At 39.6% G+C, this 25,244-nt stretch overlaps 1 protein-coding gene across 1 annotated transcript in view; it reads right to left on the bottom strand.

The window, feature by feature from the left end:
• CEP89 (centrosomal protein 89) overlaps positions 1–25,244 on the bottom strand; it is a 40,768-nt gene that overhangs the window by 12,994 nt on the left and 2,530 nt on the right. Inside the window, exons 3-17 of the mRNA XM_033069731.1 lie at positions 24,544–24,699; positions 21,790–21,991; positions 21,005–21,110; positions 18,543–18,571; positions 17,443–17,497; positions 16,326–16,544; positions 15,816–15,958; positions 14,560–14,610; positions 13,406–13,489; positions 11,558–11,655; positions 10,711–10,826; positions 9,924–10,104; positions 8,881–9,048; positions 8,075–8,216; positions 5,098–5,187 (exon numbers count right to left, since the gene is read on the bottom strand). Coding sequence (XP_032925622.1) covers positions 5,098–5,187; positions 8,075–8,216; positions 8,881–9,048; positions 9,924–10,104; positions 10,711–10,826; positions 11,558–11,655; positions 13,406–13,489; positions 14,560–14,610; positions 15,816–15,958; positions 16,326–16,544; positions 17,443–17,497; positions 18,543–18,571; positions 21,005–21,110; positions 21,790–21,991; positions 24,544–24,699 — 1,840 coding nt within the window. The remainder of the gene's footprint in view (positions 1–5,097; positions 5,188–8,074; positions 8,217–8,880; positions 9,049–9,923; positions 10,105–10,710; positions 10,827–11,557; positions 11,656–13,405; positions 13,490–14,559; positions 14,611–15,815; positions 15,959–16,325; positions 16,545–17,442; positions 17,498–18,542; positions 18,572–21,004; positions 21,111–21,789; positions 21,992–24,543; positions 24,700–25,244) is intronic.

Here is a 25,244-nt window from a genome sequence, read left to right on the forward strand (position 1 = left end):
GATCTTGCCTCTACACAGAATTCAGTCTGTGTAAAGTGCAACCTGGGCAGGCTGGGATGGTTCTGGACACACTGATACATGCAGCTGCTGGCACTTAAAGATCTTTCACAGCAGGCTGCTACATTTTAATTGTTTGAGATAACCTATTAATGTTCTCTAAGTTAAGCACATAGCAGCAAGCAGACTGGTGGAGATGACAGTTTTCAGGAAGAGGATGTTAACACAGAGGTGGAAGTTGTAATATTTTCCTCTAGAGCTGGACAGAGTATGCCATGCCCAAGGTCATGGCATCCCATGTACACAATAAACAGGATGAGGAATGATCACGGATGCAGATGCTGGTACTGCAGAGGATGTACTGTTTACTCTCATCTGAAGTTGTTTCAGGAAGGTATCCTCTTCATCACCATATTTCTGTTACACCTTGCGTATTGAATTTTGCTGACAGTTGGAGAATTCTGAATAAAGAGCCAACCAAACATTATTTCTCCAAACATAGGCTTCTGGGTATGATATATGTATGATCTGGTCATTTGTTGAAATAACAAAGCTATTTTCTGTCAATTGTGTTTTCTCCCATCCTTAACCAGTAAAATTAGTATTGTCCCTTCCAAAAGAGAGGAAAGCACTATCTGAAGAAAACTGTCCCACTTCTCTAGAAAAAGTGTTATAAGTCTGATCCTCACAGAATAGCCCCGTAATGTGAGTACTGATGAAATTTTTACTACAGTGTGCTACAGAATACTGCCAATTTTCTCCCATGGCACCTAAAAACTTCTCAAATACTTTAATTAAGATCACTGCCAATTATGTTCACAGCTGTGTAAAAAAATTATATATGGGGGCTAGGGGAGGAAATTCCTTTTTAGTAGTAAATGATAACAGTGCTTGTACCTATAACCTTCCCAGTACAACTGGACTGTGACTGCAGAAAAGGGACAGTCTATTTATTCAGAAGGTTTGGTGAAAGTTTTGTCAGACAGTATTGTGGTGTTAATAGGAAATAAAATACTTCCTCTATTCTCAGTGAAAAAGATGCAGGCAAACTGCAGAAACTTTTTAATTCAAAGCCAACAAAATCAATGTTAATGGTTTGGGAAAAAGTTAATCTGTAGTATTATGGGCTATGGTTATGCTTTCTGTTTTCTACACAAACATGGTTGACTCTGGGAAATAAGCACTACCTAATACACAAAAAAAATAGTGATATACACCAAAATCATTTAGAGATTCTCCATATACATCATCTAACATAACAAAAGATTTTGACCACATGAACGAAGGGAATTAAGAGAATTAAAGGGAAGGGAATGAATGCAGGGGAAACAGGTGTTTGCAATATTATATGCTGTATTACATGGGCCCTTGAATTTCCTGATTGGTAACTTAGGACAAAAATAGAGGTGAATTCCTGCCCTGATAATTAGAAGATTTGGGGAAAAAATAGTCCATCATTAGGACTGACAAAACAATGGAAGTAGTTTCTGAAGTGGCTGCATTTAAAAAAAAAAGCAATGTTCCACGAATTTTCAAGGGGTCCCAGAGTGGAAAAATCTAGAGTCTAACAAAGCAGAATGAATACTCTTAACAGAAAAGCCATGTATGCAGCAAAATTTAAATCAACCTATGGTCTCCTGATTTCAGACACAAAACACCTTCCCCTAAGTCCAGATTAATGTTGATAGGAACATGGCAAAGAACACTGGTGATAGGAACATTGCCTTCTTCAAATGTGCTGCCATCAGCAGCTGGTTATACAACCAGGAAGCGGTGCAACGAGTACACCAAGTTATGAAATACACAGCTGCTCATGGAACCCTGAAGCCTGGGAGTTTTGAACTTTCTGTGCTTGTTGAGAATGACCCCCAAGGGAGCACTACTTTTGATTTGAGGCCTTGGAAAAGGCTTCAAATTTAAATGATGGAGCTGAACAAAAGTGTGTGGTGGCACATGGTGAAGGATTTGGAATTTGGGGATTTTTATAATACAGTAATAGGTATGGGACAAGATGGAGTTTCTTGGGAGTTGCCTCTTTCTGCCTTCTTTCTTCATAGTTTGAGGCAGTAGTTTTTGTTTGGACAGTTAGTGTTGCACTGAGGGTCATGAGTTTGGTTATTGGATCAAAAGTATAAATAATATAGATGTTGTTTCTTTAGTGGGCTGCTTAGCTTTAAAAACCTTGTGACTAGCTAGATCCACCTCCATTTTGCTCACTTTTAGCTGGTAGCTGGAAGTGTGGCAGAACTCTCTGTACTACAGGTAAGATTTAATGAACAACTGAGCCCAAACACAAGAAAATTCCTCTCTTGTGCATTCTATCCTGACTCTGAATGAAGGCAAAAGAAAAAGAAGACAAGCCACTAATAAAGTGGTGCAAGAACATACAATCAGGAAGTGGTAGGAACAAATCTTTACTGGTTTCTCTTCATCAATAACAATTTTGTACTCTAAATGCAATAGGTAGCAAGATGGCAGGAAGAAATTAAGGCTGAATTAGTAAACTTGCATGAAAATGAGGGCAGTGATAGTAAGACATGTTAGATATCTTCAATACAAAGGTTGTTTCTGTTTTTACTAAAACCTCATGACTAACAAAACTATAATAAAGATAAATAAAGATTCAGAATCAACCTGTAATCTAAGTTCTTTTTTTCAGTGTGTGCATAATCTGAAGATTAATTACACTTGCACGGAAGGAAAGGAAAAGGTGTCTAATAATGAACTGGAGTGCAAACTCTGTTAATCATAGATTTACTATTCACAGTTTTACGTCCAAAACCCTGGATTGTTTTCACAGAATTTGTACTACCTGCTTGAAATTAAATACTTTAAAAAAAGACGGATTGTCTCTTTTGCATGAAGCTGAAAGAGTCCCTGATGAGACAAACATTATGTCCAAGCTCATATTAAAAAGAGAAAACAGTGTGGAAGAATTTTTTCTTGAAGTATGTCTATCCTTTCTGCACTCCTTTGTTTCTAAGGGCTGCTTCTCAAGGAACTCTCCAAATCAGTCTCTTGAATAGGCTGAACTCTGCCCTCTGGAAATCCAGTGTGGAAGACTTGTTGATGCCCCTCCTTGTTTCACTGTATACTGAAAGCTGTTATTTCATGGTCACTGCCCCTGCAGCCCCCAACACCACATCTCCCACCAGCCCTTCTGTGTTTGCAAATAGCAGGTGTAGAAGGGCCCCAGCCCTGCTCAGCTGGCTCACCAGCTGTGACAAGCTATCCTCCAGACACTCTAAGAACCTCCCAGACTGCCTCTTTGCTGTGTTGAGTTCCCAGCAGATACCTGGCAGGTTAAAGTCACCAACAAGAACAAGGGTTGGTGATCTTCAAACATCCTCCAGCTGCTTAGAGTAACATACCCAGCTCTTCATCCTGGTTGGGTGCTCTGTAACAAACTCCCACCAGCATGTCAGCCTTGTTGGCCTCCCCCATGAATCTCACCCATAGGTACTTGACATTGCTGCCAGTACTCTCAAGTTCCATGGTGTTGAGAGCCTCTCTAATATGCAGAGGCACCCCTCCACCTCTTCTCCTTCTGCAGAGCTTGTACCCATCCATTGCAGACTCCAGTTATGCCAGTCATCCCACCCCACACCTTCACAGAGACTCTGCCATAGCTGTACCATGGCTCCCAGCTCCTCATGTTTGTTATGTGTGCTGCATGCATTAGTGTCCCTGCGCTTCAGCTGGGCTGACTCTGCCTCACCACCCTTGGGTTTGATCCAGGACTTGGTACATATTCTCTAAGGGCACCTGGGAAGGTGATGGAGATCAAGAGGGAACTTTATTACCCCTCTAAGTGTAGGCCCCTTTTCCTTCTCTCCATCTACTAGGTCCCCTACTTCTGCTTGATGGTAAGTGCCATGGGGCTCCTCTGATTCCTGCAGGGCTTCTCTCAGGGTTGGATGGGTGTAACTCCAACAGTCTATTTCTCTTTCACTTTTCCCAACACTCCTTAGCCTTTCCACTTCTTCCTCAAGCTCTGCCTGCAGAGCAAATCATTCACCTGCTCACACTGCACACAGGTGTCTTTTGCACTGTCCTCTGATATTAACACCAGGTTCAGCACTTCCTGCAGCCAGGGCTCTGGACAGCTGTGTCCTTCCTGGGGGATTCTGCTTGTTACTACACTTCAGCTAGCAATGGCTTTTGATCATTTGAAAACTATTGCTGTGAAAAAAAAGAGAAGAGGGGAAAAAAACCCCCACAACCCATCCCCAGGACAGCAGCTGCAACCCTAACTGTGCTAACTGCTGAGCAGGATTTGATGTAGGAATAGCAGTGGAGATCTTGACTGGCAAAGTATAATATGGAGACTCTCTGCTTCAGGATAAATTGAACAAACTTGACTTCATACAAAGTCAAGTAAAAAAGCAATTACTTGATATATTACTTGAAAGTAATATATGCATTACTTTCTAGATGTAGAAATCAATATACCAGGTATCTTTCTCCTTTCTTTTTTTTAAGATTACAGTAAAAACAATTATGGTAGCACCAAAGATGCTGAAACGTAAATGTTTCAAATTTATTTCACTGTTATATTGCAATTACATACTCTGCTTTTTATTTGCTTAGAGAGTTGTAAAGGTAACTTATAATGTATTCTCTAACTAGGCTGGATGTTTGAACATCCTCTGAGTTTCTCAACTTTCTACCTATGGTCACAAGAAAGTACTTGATGGTAACTTATACACTTGAGATAATGCTTTTAATTCTTCCAAATCTAACTGTAATGGACTTCAAGTTGAAGGAGTGGTACAGCTTCAAAAAAGTAGAAAAAAGAATACTTGGGTTATATTATAGAGCAAAAAATGAAATACAAATAATATTTAAATATTATTACAACTAGTCATAATTCTCCAGGTAATGATGTGAACATGATGATCTGGCAGAAATGCAATGCACAAATACAATGGAAGAGGACACTGGTGAAAATTATAATGATGATCAATTTTGGTTTTTCAAAGTTTTTAAAGACAATCTGTACATAAGTCTTTCATAAAAACATTGACACAGATTAACTACTTTTCTCATTAAAAACCCCAAACATTTCACAATAGATATTAGGTTAGAAACACTGCTTACCTTAACTTTTTCCTCCAATCTTCCTAGGCGTAGACTGCCTTCTACAATTTTCTTGAGAACACCATGATTCTCCTTTTCCAAACATCTGGCCTGCAACCATGCAGTAACAAACATGTAACCGTTCTGTTTGTTTGGCAGGGCAGACAAAATGCATACACTGAGGGAGACACAGTAATTCCAATTTGAACTCCAACAGTCTGAAGAACCAACACAATAAAGAGACCTGGAAATTAATCTCATATGGCTCGTTAATACAGTAATTTCATGACTATAAGGCGCACTCTTTTGACTAAAATTTTGGTCCGAATCCAGAAGTACACCTTATACTCCGGAGCGCCTTACGTATGAACAAAGTTCAGAAATTTGCCAACCTGGAAGTGCGAGCTGTGAGCTGCTACAAAGAAACAAACCTTAAACACTGACAAGGTGTCTTGGGTTACAATACAGGATGTGATCAAAGTATCTATTCTATCAATATCTGTTGTGATCAGGTGGGGCAGTGATCTTTATCTCCGTGGGAGATATTCTGCTAATGGGCCACCCCTTGAAACCAGTAGGGCATTGTTCTTTATCTTTGCACAATCCATCCTTCCTCCAGCGAGTCATTTTCTGCTAATGGCCCACTGAGTCCCACTGTGTGACTGATAAAATTACTGCATCTCTTTGTAAGTTGCTCCAGCCAGGGGGGAGAGCCAAGTCTATTTTACCTTGATAAAAACTGAAATTCTAGGACACCGAGTAGCCCTTTCTCTACTGGATTCTAGAAAAAAATGAGACTTCTCCATATCACTACTAGACTTCTGGAAGGAAACTGCACCTTCTACAAGACCACTGCTTCAACTAAACGAGATCTGTCACTGCAAGAGGATGCAGCCACCATTTAATCGAACTGCTACCAACACCTTGCCTGACGGGGTGTCAGGTTGTACTCTGACTTTGTCAGGGTTTGGAGTTTGTTTCTTTGTAGTACTGTAATTCTATTTTAATTTCCCTAGTAAAGAACTGTTATTCCTAATTCCCATATCTTTACCTGAGAGCCCCTTGATTTCAAAATTATAATAATCTGGAGAGAGGGTGTTTACTTCCTCCGTTTCAAAGAGAGGTCCCTGCCTTTCTTAGCAGACACCTGTCTTCCAAACTAGGACACAAAGTCAGAGCACAACCTGACACCCTGTCAAGTGACACCCATCAGTCAGGGTGTTGGTAGCAGTCCCATTCAATGGTGGCTATAGTTCTCCTGCAGTGACAGATGTGGTTCAGTTGAAGCAGTGGTCTTGTACAAGGGTGCAGCCTCCCTCCGAAGGTCCAGCGATGATATGGAAAAAAAGTCTGGTTTTCCGCTGGAGTCCAGGGAAAAGAGGGTGACTTGGTGTCCCAGAATTTCAGTTTTTATCAAGGTAGGAAAGGCTGGGCTCTCCTGCCTGGGTGGAGCAACTCTCAATGGCATTAAGTAATTTTATCAGTCACACAGTGGGACTCAGTGGGCCACTAGCAGAAGATAACTCCCTGGAGGAAGGATGGGGGGTGCAAAGATAAAGAACAATGCCCTACTGGTTTCAATGGATGGCCCACGAGCAGAATATCTCCCACGGAGATAAGGATCACTGCCCCACCTGGTCACAACAGATGGTGATAGAATAGATACTTTGATCACATCCTGTATTGTAACCCAAGACAGTACGGCTGGCGAGATTGTTACGAAGTCATTACTTTGTTGTGCGCAATCCTGGCTGCAAAAAAAGAAAGCGCACCTTATAGTCCAGTGCACTTTATACATGAACAAAGTTCAGAAATTTGCCGACTCCCAGAGGTGCGCCTTATAATCCGGTGTGCCTTATAGTCATGAAATTACCGTAATTTGTCAACTCACTGGGAATACTTTGAAGCAGTATTATTCTGAAATGAAACACACTGCAAACCCAGCCAATTCTGTGCTGTTTTTGACAGATACAGGGATGCCATTTTAATGCATGAGACATCCTTTGGGTCACATTTAGCAATCTGCTCTCAAACAAGCCCTTGAAACTGGCAGAGGTTCAGGCAAGGATATTTCTAACATGGTGTGCTTAATATTTAAAAGTAGATATCCCAGAGACTGAGATCTAGGAACCAGTTCTCTCAGTTTCTAGGAGCCATTTATTATAAACTGGCATTCACTGTCACTCTCACAATCCTGAAGTCCAGTTGTAGTGGACAAGGATTTGAGCTGTGTCACCAGACCTCCTCTTCTAGAATTAGGAATTAACTACTGTATGTTTTTATCCAATGCTGATGACAACCTGTCTACTACCTGAACAACAAGTAAAATAAGCTTTACTTCAACAAAGTGTTGTGAAATTATTTCAGATTCATTTTGAAGACAAGAATATGAATATGAAAAATTGAAATTGTGCTCAGTATCTTGTAAGAGAAACAAAATGGGCTTGCAAAAATCCCAGAAACCTGCATGTTAGGCACTTCCACTGAACAGAAGTTGTTCCAAAACTCTCAAGCAGCATGTCAAAATGCCTGCTAACCAATAAGGAGCAGTAATGTGCATATGCATCCACAGCAGAAGGTCCATAGAGATCACTTCAAGGATAACAATCTGCCTTTAAAACTCAAAACCAAGTATTACAATTTTATGATTGTGTGCTATTTTTAAATGCATGTTGCTCAACATCAACTTCTGAAACTAGGCTAAAAAAAATCTTTTAAACTTGGTAAGTGCCATTGCAGACCCTAATGCTCATGTGAATTAAGGTTTAATTATATGACCTCCAGAAGTAAGAGTAGTTGCTGTTAATTACTCCTCTAGAAAAAAAATCTTTCATTGCTCCTATCCTATTTGCTGAAGTCTACCTAAATAGAGCTAAATCCTTAAACTGGAATTACAGCTTTATTCTTTGATAATTCAGTTTAATAGTAACTTGTGCCAGGAGCATGATAATTGTGTGAAATATCAATTAAGTCATATTAATTACTTAAAGGTAATTACCAAAAACACAAGATGATCACGTTCCTTAGCTATCTTCTCCACCAGCCCAATAAGGTTTGTTAGATAGTGATGGGCTGCAACTTCTTTTTCCATTGCTTCCTCCAGCTGCAGTTGCAAAAGCCCTATTTTCTTCTTTAATCGTCTATAAAAGAGAAATAGAAAAAAAGGATTGAGAATTAGTAATGGCCTTAAAAACTTGTATCACATGTGCAAATCAACATATACAAGTCTCACATAATCATACACACTGCTAAAAATGCACTGGCTCAGAATATTTGCAGCGCCAGTATTATCATGTTTCTTTTTTACAAAATGTTATCTCAATAACAACAGTAACAATCATTCAAAAGAACAGTGTATATGAAATAGCTACAAGCTCATATTCCTTAAGTTATAGAACAATTAATATTGTCTTTATATTTAAAATACTGTGAACTCATCACTAAGCAACCAGGTGCATGAGATCTGCAAATAGTGTTAAGTCTTATCCTGTTCTAACTGCAAATAGTGTATGTCCACTCATTTTCAGCTGAGTATATCTAATGATTAATTGCTATAGCTAACTACTAACTACTAAATTAAAGATACATTCTTAATTTGCACAAAGACACAGAAAAGTGAGCATGAAAACATACAAAGGTTAGCAAAACTTGACAACCAGGCCTCTAGACATGACAAAGATATGTTTAGGAAATACAGTTTATTTTGCAGTAGGCAGAAAATACCTACTAGGAAGTTAAACAATATTTATATGTTGTTTTTAGAAATAAAAGTATTTCTGTAGAAGAAAATGAGACTGATAAGACCTGTTTGTCTTCTGAGTCATTTGCATCTCAGTTTGCAGGATCTTCTTGTCAGCCGTGAAGTTCTCTTTCTCTAAGAGCAGTTTCTTGTTTTCAGCTTGCAGTGATGCTATCTTTCCCACTGCAGCTTCCACCTCACAGCGCTTTTTCTCCTGCTCCTGTTGTAAACAGCTGCAAAAACCAACAGGGTAGAACAGGTTGTGTATAGATCCACATCAGTAAAATGCCAAGTTACAGGAAGATACCCGTGTTGAAGTTATGAATAAGATACTCCGAGAATGTTCAGTGTTCACTGGTGACATCAGACATACAAACTCATATCAAAATCATGAGTAAATTATTCAAGTAATTCCTTCTGACTGCACTTTATTTAACTCATAAAAATACATAGTCCAAATATAAACCCTGAGTGGTTTTTTTTTCAAAGAAATTACTATCTACACCAAAATACAAGGTCTGAGGACTTCTGAGGATGGCACTGTACCATGAAACAGTAACCTGCACTATCCAAAGGCTTGAAAGCACACAGATTTACAGGATGTCTTCATGGAAACATTGCTCTGCAGATTGTGCTGCACAGCAGCACTTTGGAGTTGTGTTGAGTAATTTCCACATTGTAACAACTGAAGGAACTTAGAACTTCTAGTTCAGAATTACAGGATTCTTTAGACATGTTCCAAAGATGTGAACACAAGAATGAGAACATTTTATATGTTGCATTGATAGAAGTAAATAAATTTGACAAAAACAGTAATTTTAATTATTTTTTTATTATTTAAAATGGCACAATTAGCAGTAGGTACTCTATGGTAAAAACGCTTCTACCAATGTTTCTAGAACAAGGATTTCCTTTCATGATTTTAAATGTCTCTCAAACTTAAAGACAGTCTTTTAAAAATACTTCTTTCCCTTTCTTTGTGCTCTGGTAGTTACTCTCCTGGATTACCAGTATAAGTTTCGACTGGACTCCTGCCTAAAGAGTGCAGCTCTGGTCACATGCAGGCTTTGCAACTGTGTTCCTCTGTGCACCATATGTGAACTCATACCTCTTTAATTCATTCACCAAAGCCAAGTGCTCCTCTGCTGTTATTCTGCTATCCAGCTTGGCTTTCAGCTCTTCACATGTAGAACACAAAGCTTCCAGCTGCTTCTGGTACTCTGCTATTTCTTCCTCTTGACTCTGCTTCTTGTCTTCTAAGACTACTATTTGTTTGGTTAACTTTGAAGCTTTTGGAAGGAGGAAAAGAGAAAGTCAACTGTATATAGCAAAACTAATTCAACCACTAAAGTGAAACTTTCAACAAAACTATTAATATGTTAATTCTTTGTTGTTTACAACGTTATGTACCAGAGGATTTGTCAGTTTGTGTTTTAACAGTTTGGACTTGAATTTTTGCTGTCTCAAGCAACTTGTTTCGGAAAAGTGCAGAAATGTCAGGAGTATTTCCTTTCAATGCTATAAGCTCATTGAAATGTCATTTTACCCAGAAAAATTCTGACTCAGTTTAATGTGCTCTTCAATTATGCAAATGAATGTTTTGCTGTTTAACATTTCTTCTCAACTTTTCAGAAGTAAATCAAAATTGAGTATTTTTTAAAATGTCAAAAATATTTTTTTAAAGTATCAGCTGACATCCAGAGTTTGATATCCTATTAACGTTACCTACATTCAAGAACACTTTTTAGGCACACATGAAGTTGCAAAAAAACCCCAGTTGACCAAAATCAAAACTCCACCAAGCTTGTCAAAAAAAAAAGTGACAACAGAAAACAAAAATCAAAACCTGCAGTACCATCTTTACTGTAATTCAGATTACTAGCAACAAATTTTACCTTCTTGAACATGCTGTCTGTGACTATCTTTTGCTTTAGCTTGTTGAATTTTGAGTTGTTCCATCAACAATCCATTTTCTTCCAAGACCAGTTTGGCCTGAGTTTGCAGCAGCTGCCTGCAATGATAACTGCCTTGTAAATAAAATGTAACTCAAATGTTAAGTTATGTTCAAAGAACGAACACAACTGATTTTCAACAGTGTAAACTTAGAAAATCATATTTTAACCTCTTTAAAAAACAGGTTAAAAATCCTCATTGAAAGCAATACTAAATCTGGGGTAACCAAATCTATAGATACTAAAACCTGCATTTCTGCCTCATTGAAAGCAGGTCTGTGCCAGTGGGCGAATCTGCAGAAAGATTTAAGATTATGATTAAGATGTGGATGCTGTTCCAAAACCTGTTACACTGATTGGGAATTATCTTCCATTTCCCACTTTAAGTTTGTTTATGGTGAATGAATACCCAGCTGTAGCTCTAGCAACACTACCCCAAGTATCACAATTGCAGCAGAAGAATTTTCTATATATGCCATGTCTCCTGTTCCTGCTGCACATACAGAGAGCAACACTGTCCTTTTTCAGCCTTCGCAATATCTAGGACAGAATTACATGGGCTTCCAGTGCAAAACTCCACATTTATATTGAATCTTTACTCCAAAACTATTTTCCAGGTACTGCACATCAGCATTGCTCCAACATGACAATCATGACTCGATTAATTCTTCAGAAAAACAACGTTAGAGGACAAAAAAAATTTTCCTTAAGATCTGTAATTTTAATAGTTTGCAAGAAATAACCAAAATAATTTTTAACTTCTAAATTAATTTTGAGTAAAATAACTTGCCATTCTGTAGGGGTAATGAAGTTATTTAATTGCTCATGCAGATCTTCATTCTCCTTCACCAACTCTTCAACTCGTGCTTTGAAATTCTTCATATCCTCCTGGGAGACAAAGGATTTAATATAAAATTCGTTATCACTATTTTGCTTTAATTTTTATACCAAGAAAAATTTTATAGGTACAGTAATTTTACGATTATAAGCTGCACATCCGGGTGTCAACAACTGTCTTGGGTTACAATACAGAGTGCAATAAAAGTATCTATTCTACCACCATCTGTTGAGGGTGGGGGCAGTGATCCTTATCTCCATGGGAGATATTCTGCTAATGGGCCACCCATTGAAACCAGGCAGGGCATTGTTCTTTAGCTTTCACAACCCATCCTTCCTCCAGCCAGTCATTTTCTGCTCATGGCCATTGAGTCCCACTGTGGGACTAATAAAATTACTTCATCCCGTTGGAAGTTGCTCCAGCCAGGGGGAAGAGCCCAACATTTCTTACCAAGATAAAAACAGAGGTTTTGGGACACTAAGGGAGCCCCTTTCTCCACTGGACTCCAGAGGAAAACCAGATTTCTCCACATCACCACTGGACCTCCAGAGGGAAACTGCACCTTCTGCAAGAGCACTGCTCCAACTGAATCACATCTGTCACTGCAGGAGAATGCAGCCACCATTTAATGGGACTGCTACCAACACCCTGCCTGACAGGGTGTCAGGCTGTACTCTGACTTTTGTCAGGGTTTGGAGTTTGTTCCTTTGTAGTACTGTATTTCTATTTTAATTTCCCTAGTAAAGAACTGTTATTCCTAATTCCCATATTTTTGCCTGAGAGCCCTTTGATTTCAAAATTATAATAATTTGGAGGGATGTGGTTTACATTCTCCATTTCAAAGAGAAGCTCCTGCTGACACCTGTCCTCCAACTAAAACAGCAACATTTTGTTCTTTTTCCATATATAAGCCGCACCTGATTATAAGCTGCACTTCTGGGTTCAGACCAACATTTTAGTCAAAATGGTGCGGCTTATAATCATAAAATTACTGTACACATGATTAGATGCCTTCTAGTTCTTGTTGTAATATAATAGAATAGTAGTCTCACTACTCACCCATCTCTAATTCGGGTGTGAATATTTGATTTCTAAATGGTTTCACTAATATAGTAATACTTGATTAAAAATAATACTAATATTGTGCCACATTTTTGCAAGTCATAGGCCCTTAGAAGATAGGTGTAAAAAGCTGAATTCTGGAAATTACTGGATGATACTATCCATTTTCAGTAAGTAGGAGTGACATGGATTTGAATATGGTAAGACAACACAGTGACAACAATAAATTCTTGCTGTTTTCTGCTTATTTCATGGTTTAATTTTTTGAAAAAATTTAATTTATTTTTAAAACCTAGGGAAGTTGTACTCTGAAGTAAGTAGCTATTTTTCAAAGATTCAGTAACAAAAAAAACTTTGAGAAAGCAAGAGTACCCATTCTTTTAATACCTAGAAGTAAGTACTCTTCTACAACAAAACCCACAAGCAGCTCCCAGAGCAGCCACACAGAGCGCTGAGTTTCCATTATGAATGACACTCAAATTATTTCTACCACTCACTAGTTTCTGGTTTGCTCTATTTTTACAGCACATCTTACATATCTCAGTGTAGTGCCTACTCCTAAAGGTGAACAGGCTGACAAAAACAAGCAAGCCAAGTAGGATAAGACAGCACAATAACTATGCATGGAAAAGTAAAACCAAGTCACTTTAAATGTTAGGAAGAAAACTAGCAAATCCCTTAAAAAATTCAGTAATTTATTTCTGCTTTAGTGCATATTTTTTATAAATGACAACTTGCCTCATGTTCAAGAATAAAATCTTCCTTTTCTCTTATTCTGTCTTCATATGCCAACAGAAGAGGTGACAAATACTTCATATCCAACTTAAAAAGAAAATTTTCAAATAAATACATGTAAATTAATGACAAGCCATAATTTCATCCGTATTCTTTACTTCAGCTATAGATTTTTAGTTGTGAAAGCTGTTAAAGGGGTTTCATATATGACTTGCAGACTGAAGTGCAGAAGTTAAACAAGCATGCAGACCACAATAAGCAGAACAAAGCTGCAGAAAGATTTTATTAGTGCTGTGCTAGCAGCAAGCTTTGGAAAGGAAAAGACTGCATGCTTCACTTGCATCTTTCTTCTAAAAAGCAGCTTTAAGTTACTGCTATATGTAACACAGCAGAATATCAATGCAAATGAATACAAAACAAGATTCAAACACTATAATGAGTACTACTGCTAAAAAAAATTATCACAGGTTCATTAGTAAGTGGGAAGGGAATTTTTTAACCCTCAAATCTGCATTTTAAGACTAAATACATACATATGTGATTATGGGCTATTTTGGCTAGAAGGAGAGCAGGAGAACTTTCCCATTCTGTACAGTTCTCAGTAACAGTGAAGAAGGAAAATGAAAGATCTAATTAGTATTTCAAGGAGAAATTGTTTTACATATTACAAATGCATTCCCTTTCACAGACTATTTGCCTTTCCCTTGCCAGAAATTCTCAGGCTACTACTGGATCCATGACCATTCCTACAATCAGATATATTCTGTTTTCTTTTAGAATAATCTTTTAAAAAGTAACAGCAGAAAATTGACAATTAAGATTAAGAATGAAGCAATAGATCTTGAAGCAAACTATACGCTAGACAATTCTAAGTGAAGATGGCATTTATGATTCTCAGTGTAACAATATTTTTCAATAGTTCAAAGTTGGTGACTATGTGCAGTTTGTAGCTTACTACACATTCAACTGGAATTGCACACGTTCATGACAAAGTTCTGACATACATATTTTTCTGCAACAAAAGTCATGTTTATAATATTCTGTTAGTATGTGATAGTTCAGCAGAGTAATATCTGAATACTTTGATTCTAGTAAAGAAATTCTACTACTTTACTTAGAGAGGAATGAACAGTTAGTGAAAATATTATTTCACTTACCAGCCAAGGTGGTTGTGGTCCTTTCATGGGCAAGCTTTTCAGCTTTGGAATCTAGAGGACATATTTTAAAAGATACCAACATTACTTCCTGCTTTTTGAAGCCCCAGCAACTGTCCACTGCAGTCAAAATCACCCCAAACAAGCCTATGCTTTTATTACAGTAATTTCAGGATTATAAGCCGCACCATTTTGACTAAAATTTTGCTCCCACCCCAGAAATGCGGCTTACACTCACAAGCGGCTAATATGTGAAAAATTTTCTGATATTTCCAACCCCAGAAGTGCAGCTGAGGTGCCAAACCAAGCACCTGCCAGTAAAATCCGGGATTTCGCGATTGTTACAAATTGGTTACTCTGTTGCACGGCGGGTGGAGGTGGGCTTAGTGCCAGCAGCGCGGAGTGGGGAGGGAGGGGGGTGCTCCGTGCTGCCATCCCTGTGGCTTGAGGGGGAGGCAGGGGCTCCATGCTGCCATCCCCATGGTTCAGGGGGGAGGCGGGGCCTCCGTGCTGCCATCCCCGCAGCCCGGGGGGGGAAGTGGGGGGCTCTCGCCCCTGCCTGCCGCCACAGGAGCAGGCAGGCTCCGCCCCCGTCTGCCACCACGGGAGCGTGGGGGCTCCTTCTCCTGCTGCTGCCGCCGCCGTGGTTGCTGGCACGCTCTGTCCCCGCCTGCCACCGCAGGGCAGCGCCGGGCTGGGGCGAGCGAGCCCGGCAGCAGCGGTGGCCGGCCCTGAGCAGCCCTGCCGAGCGGCAGCGCTAAGCTGGGCCACCTGGCCCCATCGGCAGCCCCAAGCGGGCCGAGCTCTCACGGCCCAAGCCGAGCCAGTAAACCCTGCCATCCCACAATTCTGTTACTACTTGGCAACTTTGTTGCATGCAGGTCCTCGCTGCAAATGACAGAGCGGCTTATAATCAGGTGTGGCTTATATATGGACAAAGAACGAAACGCTGTTGACACCTGGAGATGTGGCTTATAGTCAGTGCGGCTTGTAATCGTGAAGTTACTGTACACGTGTTGCATATGTAACACACACCCAGTAGAACTGAAAGTTCAGTATCTTACTGATACAAAACGATACTGAATTCATAATATTAAACTTAATGAGAAATGCTTATTTTAAATTCTTTTAAATTTCAGAAAAGCCCGTGCAAGTTGTAGACTTTATGGCAAATTTGGAGAAGTCATAAAAACTCAAAGATGAAATAACAGACAATGGGACACATCAGTAGAAGCTGCCTTGATAAGCAAGATTCTCACCTCTTCTTGGGACAATGACCTGAATTTCGTTTGATAGCGACTCAATTCTACATTTAAACGATGGACCGTCATTTTCAAAGCATCATTTTCATCTACCAGTTCTTGTGCTTGTTGTCTGAGAGAAAGTAATTCTGCTGCCTCCTCTGTTAAAACAAATATCCAACAAGTTCCATTAAAACTCAAGAAATGTTCACAACAATTTGTTAACTGTAATTTAAAAAGATAAATAAGCTAGAACAATAACCAGTAACTTCTGTCAAAATACTCTTATGGAAAAGTCCCATTAAAAAAACATATTTCAAATAACAAGTTGTTGGGGTTTTTTTTTCTTAACATGTACTTATTCACTGACAAAATTTCTATAAATATAAAAAATACTGTTTGGAAACTACTTCTGCATGCATACTTGCCTAAATCAATTACTAGAAATATACTGCTAGAGGAAAAGGTTGTAAAAATTAGAAAAATCAAAACAAGATAACTACAGAATAGCTTATATGTTTCTCCCACCTTCTCTATGTGAGTTCTCTGCAGCCTCTTTAAGTTTTCTGTTTTCTTTTTCCAGTTTCTTCAGCTTTAATTGCTGTTCTTCTAATTGTTGTTTTGTTCCCTCAAACTGTTGCACCACAGCTTGGTATGCCTTGTTCAGAGACCAGTTTTCTTGTTTCAGTTCTCTGAACTTTTCTTTGCTTATATTTTCCCATACCTGCCTTGCCCGAACTGACACATCTGTAACGCCACAGAACAAAGTATTTTAAATGGTATCCAGACTGGAATAGGAGTTTCAGCAAATTACAACCCATTTTTTAAAAAATTATCATTACATATGATTGATACTTTATACGATCTGAATCAGCTCATGGCTCCCAAAGATAAGACCAGAAGGAACAAAACAAGTGGATTTGTCAAGAGAGCTGTGGAGTGGCTGCAAGTTCCCATCTTTTCTCTCACACACTAAAAACATTCCTTCTTTTAATGGAAAAGATAGTGTCAGCAGATCTCTCTCTCCCAAACATCAGAGACTGGAGAGGTAAAACTGAAATGTCCACTGCAATAAGCAAAGTGTTTGTACCCTGCATGGACTAGTCACTATTCTCGATCCCTATAAATTTTAACCATCCACACAATGAAAGCTTTACATTCCTTCCCACTGAGCAGCTGCAGTGTTACTGAACAATTCTTACAAAAGTAAACTTTTAGATTATCTGCAAAACTGTGGTATATTTTGCATCCTGTAATAATGGATGTCACTTCCAAGTTTTCCTTTCCATCTGTATAGAGTGAATAGCTGAAGTGAAGACAGATTTTAACGTTACCAGCACAAGCTAATCTCATGTAGATTGAACTTAACGTATTGGAGAGGTCCAACATGATTAATTTCATTATATCATTTCACAATGTTTTATTATTGGAAAATAAAAACAAGTCTAAACCACCTAGTCTAAAAAGCCTGAAACTACTGTTTTTATACGTATCACTGAGCACTTCCTCATTTCCAGGAAAAAAACTTACACACACACATGCAAATTAGGCTTAGAGAATACAAGCAGAAAAATGTGTTTTCATACACTCATGCATATTAATAAAGTGAAAATGTGTAGTGAAGTCATGGAAAAATCAAAAGTACCTGGGGATGGAGGGGGTTTGTCATGTATCAGATTTTCAGCTATTAATTTTTCCTCCTAGCAGAGAAATAAAAAATTAGACAATTTGCTTTAACAGTATCACTGCTGGAGAATTTAAGAAATAAAAATGTTGAAGGAGTTTCTTTTATATCAACAAAATTGAAGGCTGGATTCACTGCTGACAATACGCAACATACCTCATCTAGACATCTTTTTGTGAATTATCACCACCATCAGTCATTTGTGGACACCTGAAAATTGCTATTATCTTTAGCAGTCAGAAATGTAGAGTTCTCAAAACAATGTTTTTATGGCTGACATAAAAATCACATAAACACAAAGCTTCCTGACAAAACAGGAAGGGAGTTCTTCCCACTTGTGTGGTTTACATAGAGTAAGGCTTTAGACCAGTCAATTATGTCAGTCCCTGGGTATCAGCAAACCAACTAAAATGTTTTTCAAAGTTGAAGAACTTTGTTCTTGCTTTGCTGGAAGAAAACACAATTATTTGTACATTTTCAGCAGTGTCATGACAGTGACAGTGTCATTTATGCTAATGTATTTACTTGTGGTGAAGGTGATATAAAGACTTTCTCCAGGTTTTTATGAGACAGCAGTGAAGTTTTCTAAGGATATGCTGTCATGTTATTTAAAACACTGATGCTACTGAGTCACACCAGTGACTAAGTAAGACAAAACTCATTAACAATTTCAAGGAAAAAGATATGTGGTTAAGAACTTGTAGAAAAAAGTTATGATAACAGTGGAAGAACTGACCATTTTTATAAACAATCTTCTGAGAAGTTGATCAGAGAAACTAAAATTTTGGGTATTCCTTTTCAAGCTTATCAAAGTAGTCAGATCAGCTCAAATAGAAAACTATAGAACAATGTGGTAAAGTCAGGTTCAGAATTTGAAAATTAACAGCATGAGTTATCTCACACTATAAAAAAACACTTTTGTATGGCCCATTACCTATGCAGTTGCATTTTTTTCAAAAGGAATGATTACCCATTCCTGTACCACAGAAGAAAAAGATTCCATAGCGGTAATAATTAGTTTTCTTAAATGCATTATAAATCAATCTTTATATAAGCCTTACCTTTAAATTCAAGCCCAGATTTTGGTCTTCTGTTAAAGAAAAACAGATCTTTCAGTCAATTGGAACAAAAATTACTTTAAGTCCATAAGCTATAAGGGTTCATAAGGATATGTATGCACACATATTATACATACAATAAATGTAAGAAAGTCCTCCCCAAACCACAGATCAGACCACTAAACTTTCCATTAATTCTTTCATGGTGTGTCTTACTGATGTGAGACCTCACTTTACCTTACACTGGATAGGTGCAAGTGTGGAAGAAATGAAGCTGTATTGTAATGAGTTTAGAATTTGACTGAAGAACAAATGAAATATCCCTATACAGTAATTTCATGACCATAAGGCACACCAGACTATAAGGCGGACTTTTTCTTTGCAGTGAGGATCCACCCCCAGCTCCCCCCGCGCGGTTGCTGGCAAAGGTCCCGCTTCAACCCGGCAGCCATGGGCCCCAGGCCCGCCTGTACCCGGCGGGGCCGGGGCATGCCTGCCGCCACTCAGCGTCACCTCCACGGGGCCGGGCTATGCCTGCCGCCCCTCCGTGCCACCTCCCAGGGGTGGGCTATGCCCACCGCCCCTCCGTGCCGCCTCCCCGGGGCCGGGTTATGCCCACCGCTGCTCAGCGCTGCCTCCATGGGGCCGGGGCATGCCTGCCAGGGCACCGCAGGTCCCTGGGCCCCCCTGCATGCAGCCCCACAGCCCCACCTCCACCCAGCAGCCGTGGCCCTGTCAGCTCCCCCCGCGGCTCATGGCTCACACTTCCAGGCTGGCAAATTTCCGAACTTTTGCCCATATATATAAGGTGCACCAGACTATAAGGCGCATTTCTGGCTTAAGGTCAAAATTTTAGTCAAAAGGGTGTGCCTCATAGTCGTGAAATTACTGTACTTTTTCAGTTTAATGCCTTTACTTCCCAAATGATTTTATCATAGCAACCATTCTTGCTGAATATTGTTCTCTACAAAAATTGTCAATTTACTCCACTGAAATAATACTGAAAAAATGCTGCGATCCAACATAAATAAAATTTTGAAAGACAGAATTTTTTCAAAATTGACTAAGTTTTGCTTCCTCTTTCCTATCCACTAGCTACAGAGTGCTACTATCTGTGGGAGATAAGAAAAATCTTATAGAATAAGGACCTTACAGGCCTCTGTCCACTTCTGTTCATTTGTCACTTCTGCTCACCACAAAGCACTTTGAGAAAGCTTCAGCTAACAGGATAGCAAAATACAAGTTCCACAACCTAAAAAACCAAGCTGTATTACCAGTGTGTGGTCACCTGGTGTTTGGGATTCCCAAGGTACACACAGACACTGCATGATCCAAAAGGAGATTGGGAAAAGGAAGGTGTGAGCAGCAACACCTGCAGTGCAAGGCACCAATGCATGTTTGTTTTAGTTCATGAGAATGTACACAGGTAAGAGTTTAGTGTCTGAATACAGCACAAAAACACCTGCTTTTCCACAAGAAATTATTTTCCTTTGCATCTGCCAAGGGGAGTCCATGTTTTTCATTCATCATTGTACAACCATCCTCTGTAAAAACTGCATTTCCCAGCTCTGAAACTAATTCTTATTTCCCAAAACCTGATTTTAAAATAACAGACAAGATAATTATGCAAGAAAACTGTTATACCAGTAGATTGGTCTTGCTCTATTGTTATTGTTACATTTTTCTCCACAATATTTTATTGTTATAAGAAAATAACCTAACAACAGATCCAGTAACAACCCAAATGTCCCTAATCTAATGAAATTACTTACTGAAAGAAAATTATTTGTGAAGCTTAACAATTCAGTGCTTAGGCTGATAACCTGAGACAGATGATCATGTTTACGTCTCTGTTCTGAAGAAACACCCTCACAGCAATAATGATGCAACTTTTGTAGAAGGTATAAACAACACTACTATCATGCCATTTCATTATTTAAAAACTCAAGAAGTTTTTAGTCTGTTTCTTAGACACGGCATTTGTTAATACAAGTAAAATATCGGATTAAAAATGTTTTCCTCTATCTCTGGCTTTTTTTTTTCCCAAACACTGCTAGTTTCTATACTTTCTACTTTTTTCCTTTTTTTGTTTTTTTTGAACACTCCCAAAAGTTTCAGATTATAAACCTGGCTGCTTCTGGCATACATATCAACACAGTCACAGTAGAGAATGACTGTACTTTACAAGACAAGAGTTCACAAAACCTTCCTCCCTGCCCTCTCATTTTACAGCGGCTGAGAGTTCGTTCCACAGTGAATATAGAGTAATCTTTCCTCTTTATGCAGGTTTTTAATTTTCTGTAACTATTAGAAATTGTGAAGTATTTAGTAGTTTTTCTTTGAGTGCCCTTTTAAAAAAGAAATGTAATATTACAATATAGTATTACATTAATTTTATTTAAAAAATTATTTTTCTCAATGGTATTAAAAGGCATGGCATTTTGACTTACTTTAAGTTTACTCACCTTCTGTTTGCACACTTGACTTATCCACCACCACCTGACACTCAGTTTCATGGGAAGAAACCTCTTTCTTGTCAGTATTAGGAATAGGAAAAGGTGGAAACTCTTCCTATGTAAAAATAAAAAGACAAACCTCTCTAAATCATGAGACCACTGTAAAAATAGCCCATGCACCTTGATATCTGTGTGACACATTTGACACACGTATGTCCGAGCCACATTCAGAATTGTTTCCTACTCAGGTACTTATTCCTGTTTGTTAAATTTTTGTATCATTTTTGATTTAACTTTAAATGTGCCTTAGGACTATTAAGTTCATTGCTGGTTAAGACAATCCAAAATTACAGCACACAAAAATTCCCTGGTCCTCAAGAAAAAGTTCATTTATTTTGTTAGATTCTGATTTTACCCATTGTGTTCATTAACACAATACTGAACCAATAATTAAGCTTTCATCATTTAACAGTAAAGTTACTAATGCTTTTAACAAATCATCTACCATGTAAGCACCAGGCTCAAGATAAATTATTGGACACTTTACAAGACTAAATTAGGCATGACAATTACATACAATCCCAGTGTGCTCCTAATAATCAAAGAGAAATGCTCTGTGACAACCAACAAACCTACCTAATTCATGTCAGAGTAAATGAATCACAAAAATTAGCATGTGAAATAAATATTATTCTGAATACACGTCTGAAGAGAAAGAAGAAAATACAAACATCCAAAATATGCATTAATATATTAAAACATGGTAAAGGTACTAATGCATTTAAAAATCTTACCTTTTTAGTTTTGCAGGGAACAGCATAAATAGCATTGGTGCTAAAGCTTCCTTCCCCTTCCTCACTGCTCTCACAGCTGGACTCTGCCTCTTTATCAGCATCTGAAAGATATGTATCCATGTCCTCATCTTCATCATAATTGGCTGATATTTGCAGGGTCTGTACAGGAGATCTCTCAATACCATCAAGTTTCCAGGTAGATCTGCAAAAAGTAATTTAATGCCTGTTTCAGCACTGCTTACTCTTCAAAAAAACCCAATTCTAGTAAAGTAGAATTATGAGTCTTAAAATATACACAAGTCCAAAGAGACAGACATCTAAGCTTCTGTTAGCTGCAAACAAGGAATGTACTTGTCTTGCTTTCAAGACAAATTTCAGGAGAAAAGGCCTTGGAATGAGTGTTTCCTCTAAAGAGAAAGGGTTTCAATAACTCCCATTTCTTCTGACAATGGATACCAGGGGGTGAAAGCAAAAAAAAAACCTGTTTATTAACAAAAAAAAAAGTATAGTGTTGAAATAGTTTTTAAGATCTAGTTTTCTTTAGAAGTAACATAAGCTAATAAAGTGTCTTCGTAGTAAGTAAACTAATTGCTTGTTAAATAACGCCCAATAAAAACACCTACTACTAATATACCAATTACCAGCATCAACTGTCTGTAAAAATTGAAAACCACAGCCCAAATTAAAACTAATAAAAAAATAAATTAATAAATTAAAACCACAGCCAAAAAACACATATGCTCTAAAAAAAAACAAACTAAAGAAGTAGCTATGCAAAACAGTTCCTAAAATATGGAAAATAGTTTATAGAAAAGTTTGAAAATGCGTAAGTCTATGAATACGCAACAGGTTGATGAATTTAAGGAGTGTCTCCAAAACAGTCAAGTGTGCTCTTAATTATGGGACATTTTACAAGACTAAACTATGCATAATTATATACAATCCCAGTGTGCTCCTAATAACCAAAAAGAAAGACTGTGTGACAACCAACAAACCTACCTAATTCATGTCAGAGTAAATTAATCACAAAAATTACCATGTGAAATAAATATTGAATACATGCCAGATTAGAGATAGAAAGTTCCTAAATCTACCAAAAAGACAGTTTGAAATAATCACTTTAGCACAAGAGAAATATCTTACATGCAATTCAAATGATTCCTCAGTTCATCACATTCTATTATTAAGTTGAACATGATGCGACAGAAATTGTGTGTCATTTAGCATAGCAGTATATATAGTAGTAGTATAGTAGTATATAATAGCATATGACTGTTGTACAATCCAAATCTGCCTCTCTGAAGATTGTAGGCGTGACATCACAAGAAATGGAATAAAGATTGTCAGACACTTCAGACTGAATTTATGGTCTGGTAAGAAAAAAGTACAGCAATTTCACGACCATAAGGCGCACTGGACTATAAGGCGCACTGGACTATAAGGTGCAGGTAAATTTCACAACTTTGTACATTATATAAGGCGCACCGGACTATAAGGTGTGCTTTTTTTTTTGCTGTGAAGATCCGTGACACATGCAACAAAGTAACAAATTAGTAATGGAATCCCACGATCATGGAGTTTACTGGCAAGGGCTCAATTTGCAAACATTTTTCACAGATTGGCATAGCCTTTAAACGCAGTCCCGACGCCCTCCCCATGCCGTGGGCCTCGGCACTCCCGCCCACCCCCAGCGCTGGCAGGCCAGGCGAGGCGCGGCTTGGAGCCGCCCATGGTCCGGGGTGGCTCAGGGCTGCTCGTGGTTCGGGGTGGTTCGGGGCTGCCGTGGCACGGCCGCGGCTCACACTTCCAGGTTGGCTCGGGTTGGCCACCGACTCCCTCCCAGAGCGGCGGCACAGCGGCAGGGTCCGCCACTCCCCTCATTCCCAGCGCAGCAGCAGGGGATGCCGCTCCCCTTGCTCCCGGTGCAGCGGCACGGCGGCGGGGTCCGCCACTCCCCTCCTTCCCGGCACGGCAGCAGGGGTTGCCACTCCTCTTGTTCCCGGCGCAGCAGCACGGTGTCAGGGTCCACCATTCCCCTCCTTCTCGGCATGGCGGTGTGGCATTGGGGTTCGCCGCTCCCCTCCTTCCCAGCGTGGTGGTGGGGTTCACCGCTCCCCTCGCTCCCGGCACGACAGCAGGGACCGCTGGGGTTCACCACTCCCCTCACTCCCGGCGTGGCGGTGGGGGCTGCCGGGGTTCACCACTCTCCTCACTCCCGGTGCGGCAGCATGGAGGCAGGGTCTGCCGCTCTCCTCCTTCCTGGTGCAGCGGCTGGGGCCGCCGCTCCCCTCCTTCCCGGTGCAGCAGTCGGGGCCACCGCTCCCCTTGCTCCCGGCGCAGCAGCAGGGGCTGCTGCTCCCCTTGCTCCTGGCATGGCGGCGGGGGCTGCCGCTCTCCTCCTTCCTGGCACGGCGGCGCAGGCTGCCCGCCTCCTTCCCCACGTGCCGCTCCTGCCGGGCCGGGGCTGCCCGCTCCTGCCCCCCATACAGCTCGGCGTTTCCGTGGCACCGGTCCCCCTCACGGCTCCCACTTCCAGATTGGAAAGTTTCGCAACTTTGTCCACTATATAAGGCGCACTAGACTATAAGGCGCACTTCCAGGTTCGGGCAAAAATTTTAGTCAAAAGGGGGCGCCTTATAGTCGTGAAATTACTGTAAGTAGCTGTAACAGCAGGAGTGCTGTCACTCTGGTAAAATTGCTCATTGAGATATTTCATTTCTAATTTAAGATATCAAACAAGAGAGCATACAGTACCCTATCCTGAGCTCTGAGACTGTTGCATATGGTTCAAAACATCCTTGCTCCAAGCAGGTGGAATCACCTTCAGAGAGCGATCGCTGCCGGGGTTGAGGAATAGCAACAGTACGCCCGGTCAGCGTTGTTGTAAGGATGGCTGCTGCCAGAGCAGACCTGCAAGAGACACAATAAACACTGAAACAACACTGATGGGTTCTCTGTGTTCCTCATTTTATATCTGTTCTTCTTTAATCAAAGCAAAATGTCCACTGTTAACAAGCATAAATACCACTGGATGCTGTGGGACTGGTTATTAGTTATTACCTCCCAAAGTAAAGCACAAAATGAGGCAAGCTATTGCAATGCAGCTATCCAAGAGGAAGGTACAACATCTACTGGTTTTCCCAAATCACCCTGGAATATGCTGAGTTACCTTCCCAAAATTCACATTGATAATTTACAGTATTTGGCATTTACTTTAGCCATAACAACACTACCTGGTGTTGTGTTGAAAAGCACTTCCACGTCTCCATTTTGTCTCCATTATTCCCTACTCTAAACTTTTCACTGATGACTCTGAGGTTGTTAATAAATGTTGGCACACTGCAAACCAGGACAAGCAAACAAAAGCGCCTATTTGTGTGATGCTGTGGAGTACAGAGAAGGGTATGATGAAGAGGAAAAATAAGCAGTAACTAACATTAAAGTAGTGAAATGGT

The sequence above is a fragment of the Catharus ustulatus genome, chromosome 11, assembly GCF_009819885.2.
Source record: "Catharus ustulatus isolate bCatUst1 chromosome 11, bCatUst1.pri.v2, whole genome shotgun sequence".
Taxonomy (NCBI): Eukaryota; Metazoa; Chordata; class Aves; order Passeriformes; family Turdidae; genus Catharus; species Catharus ustulatus.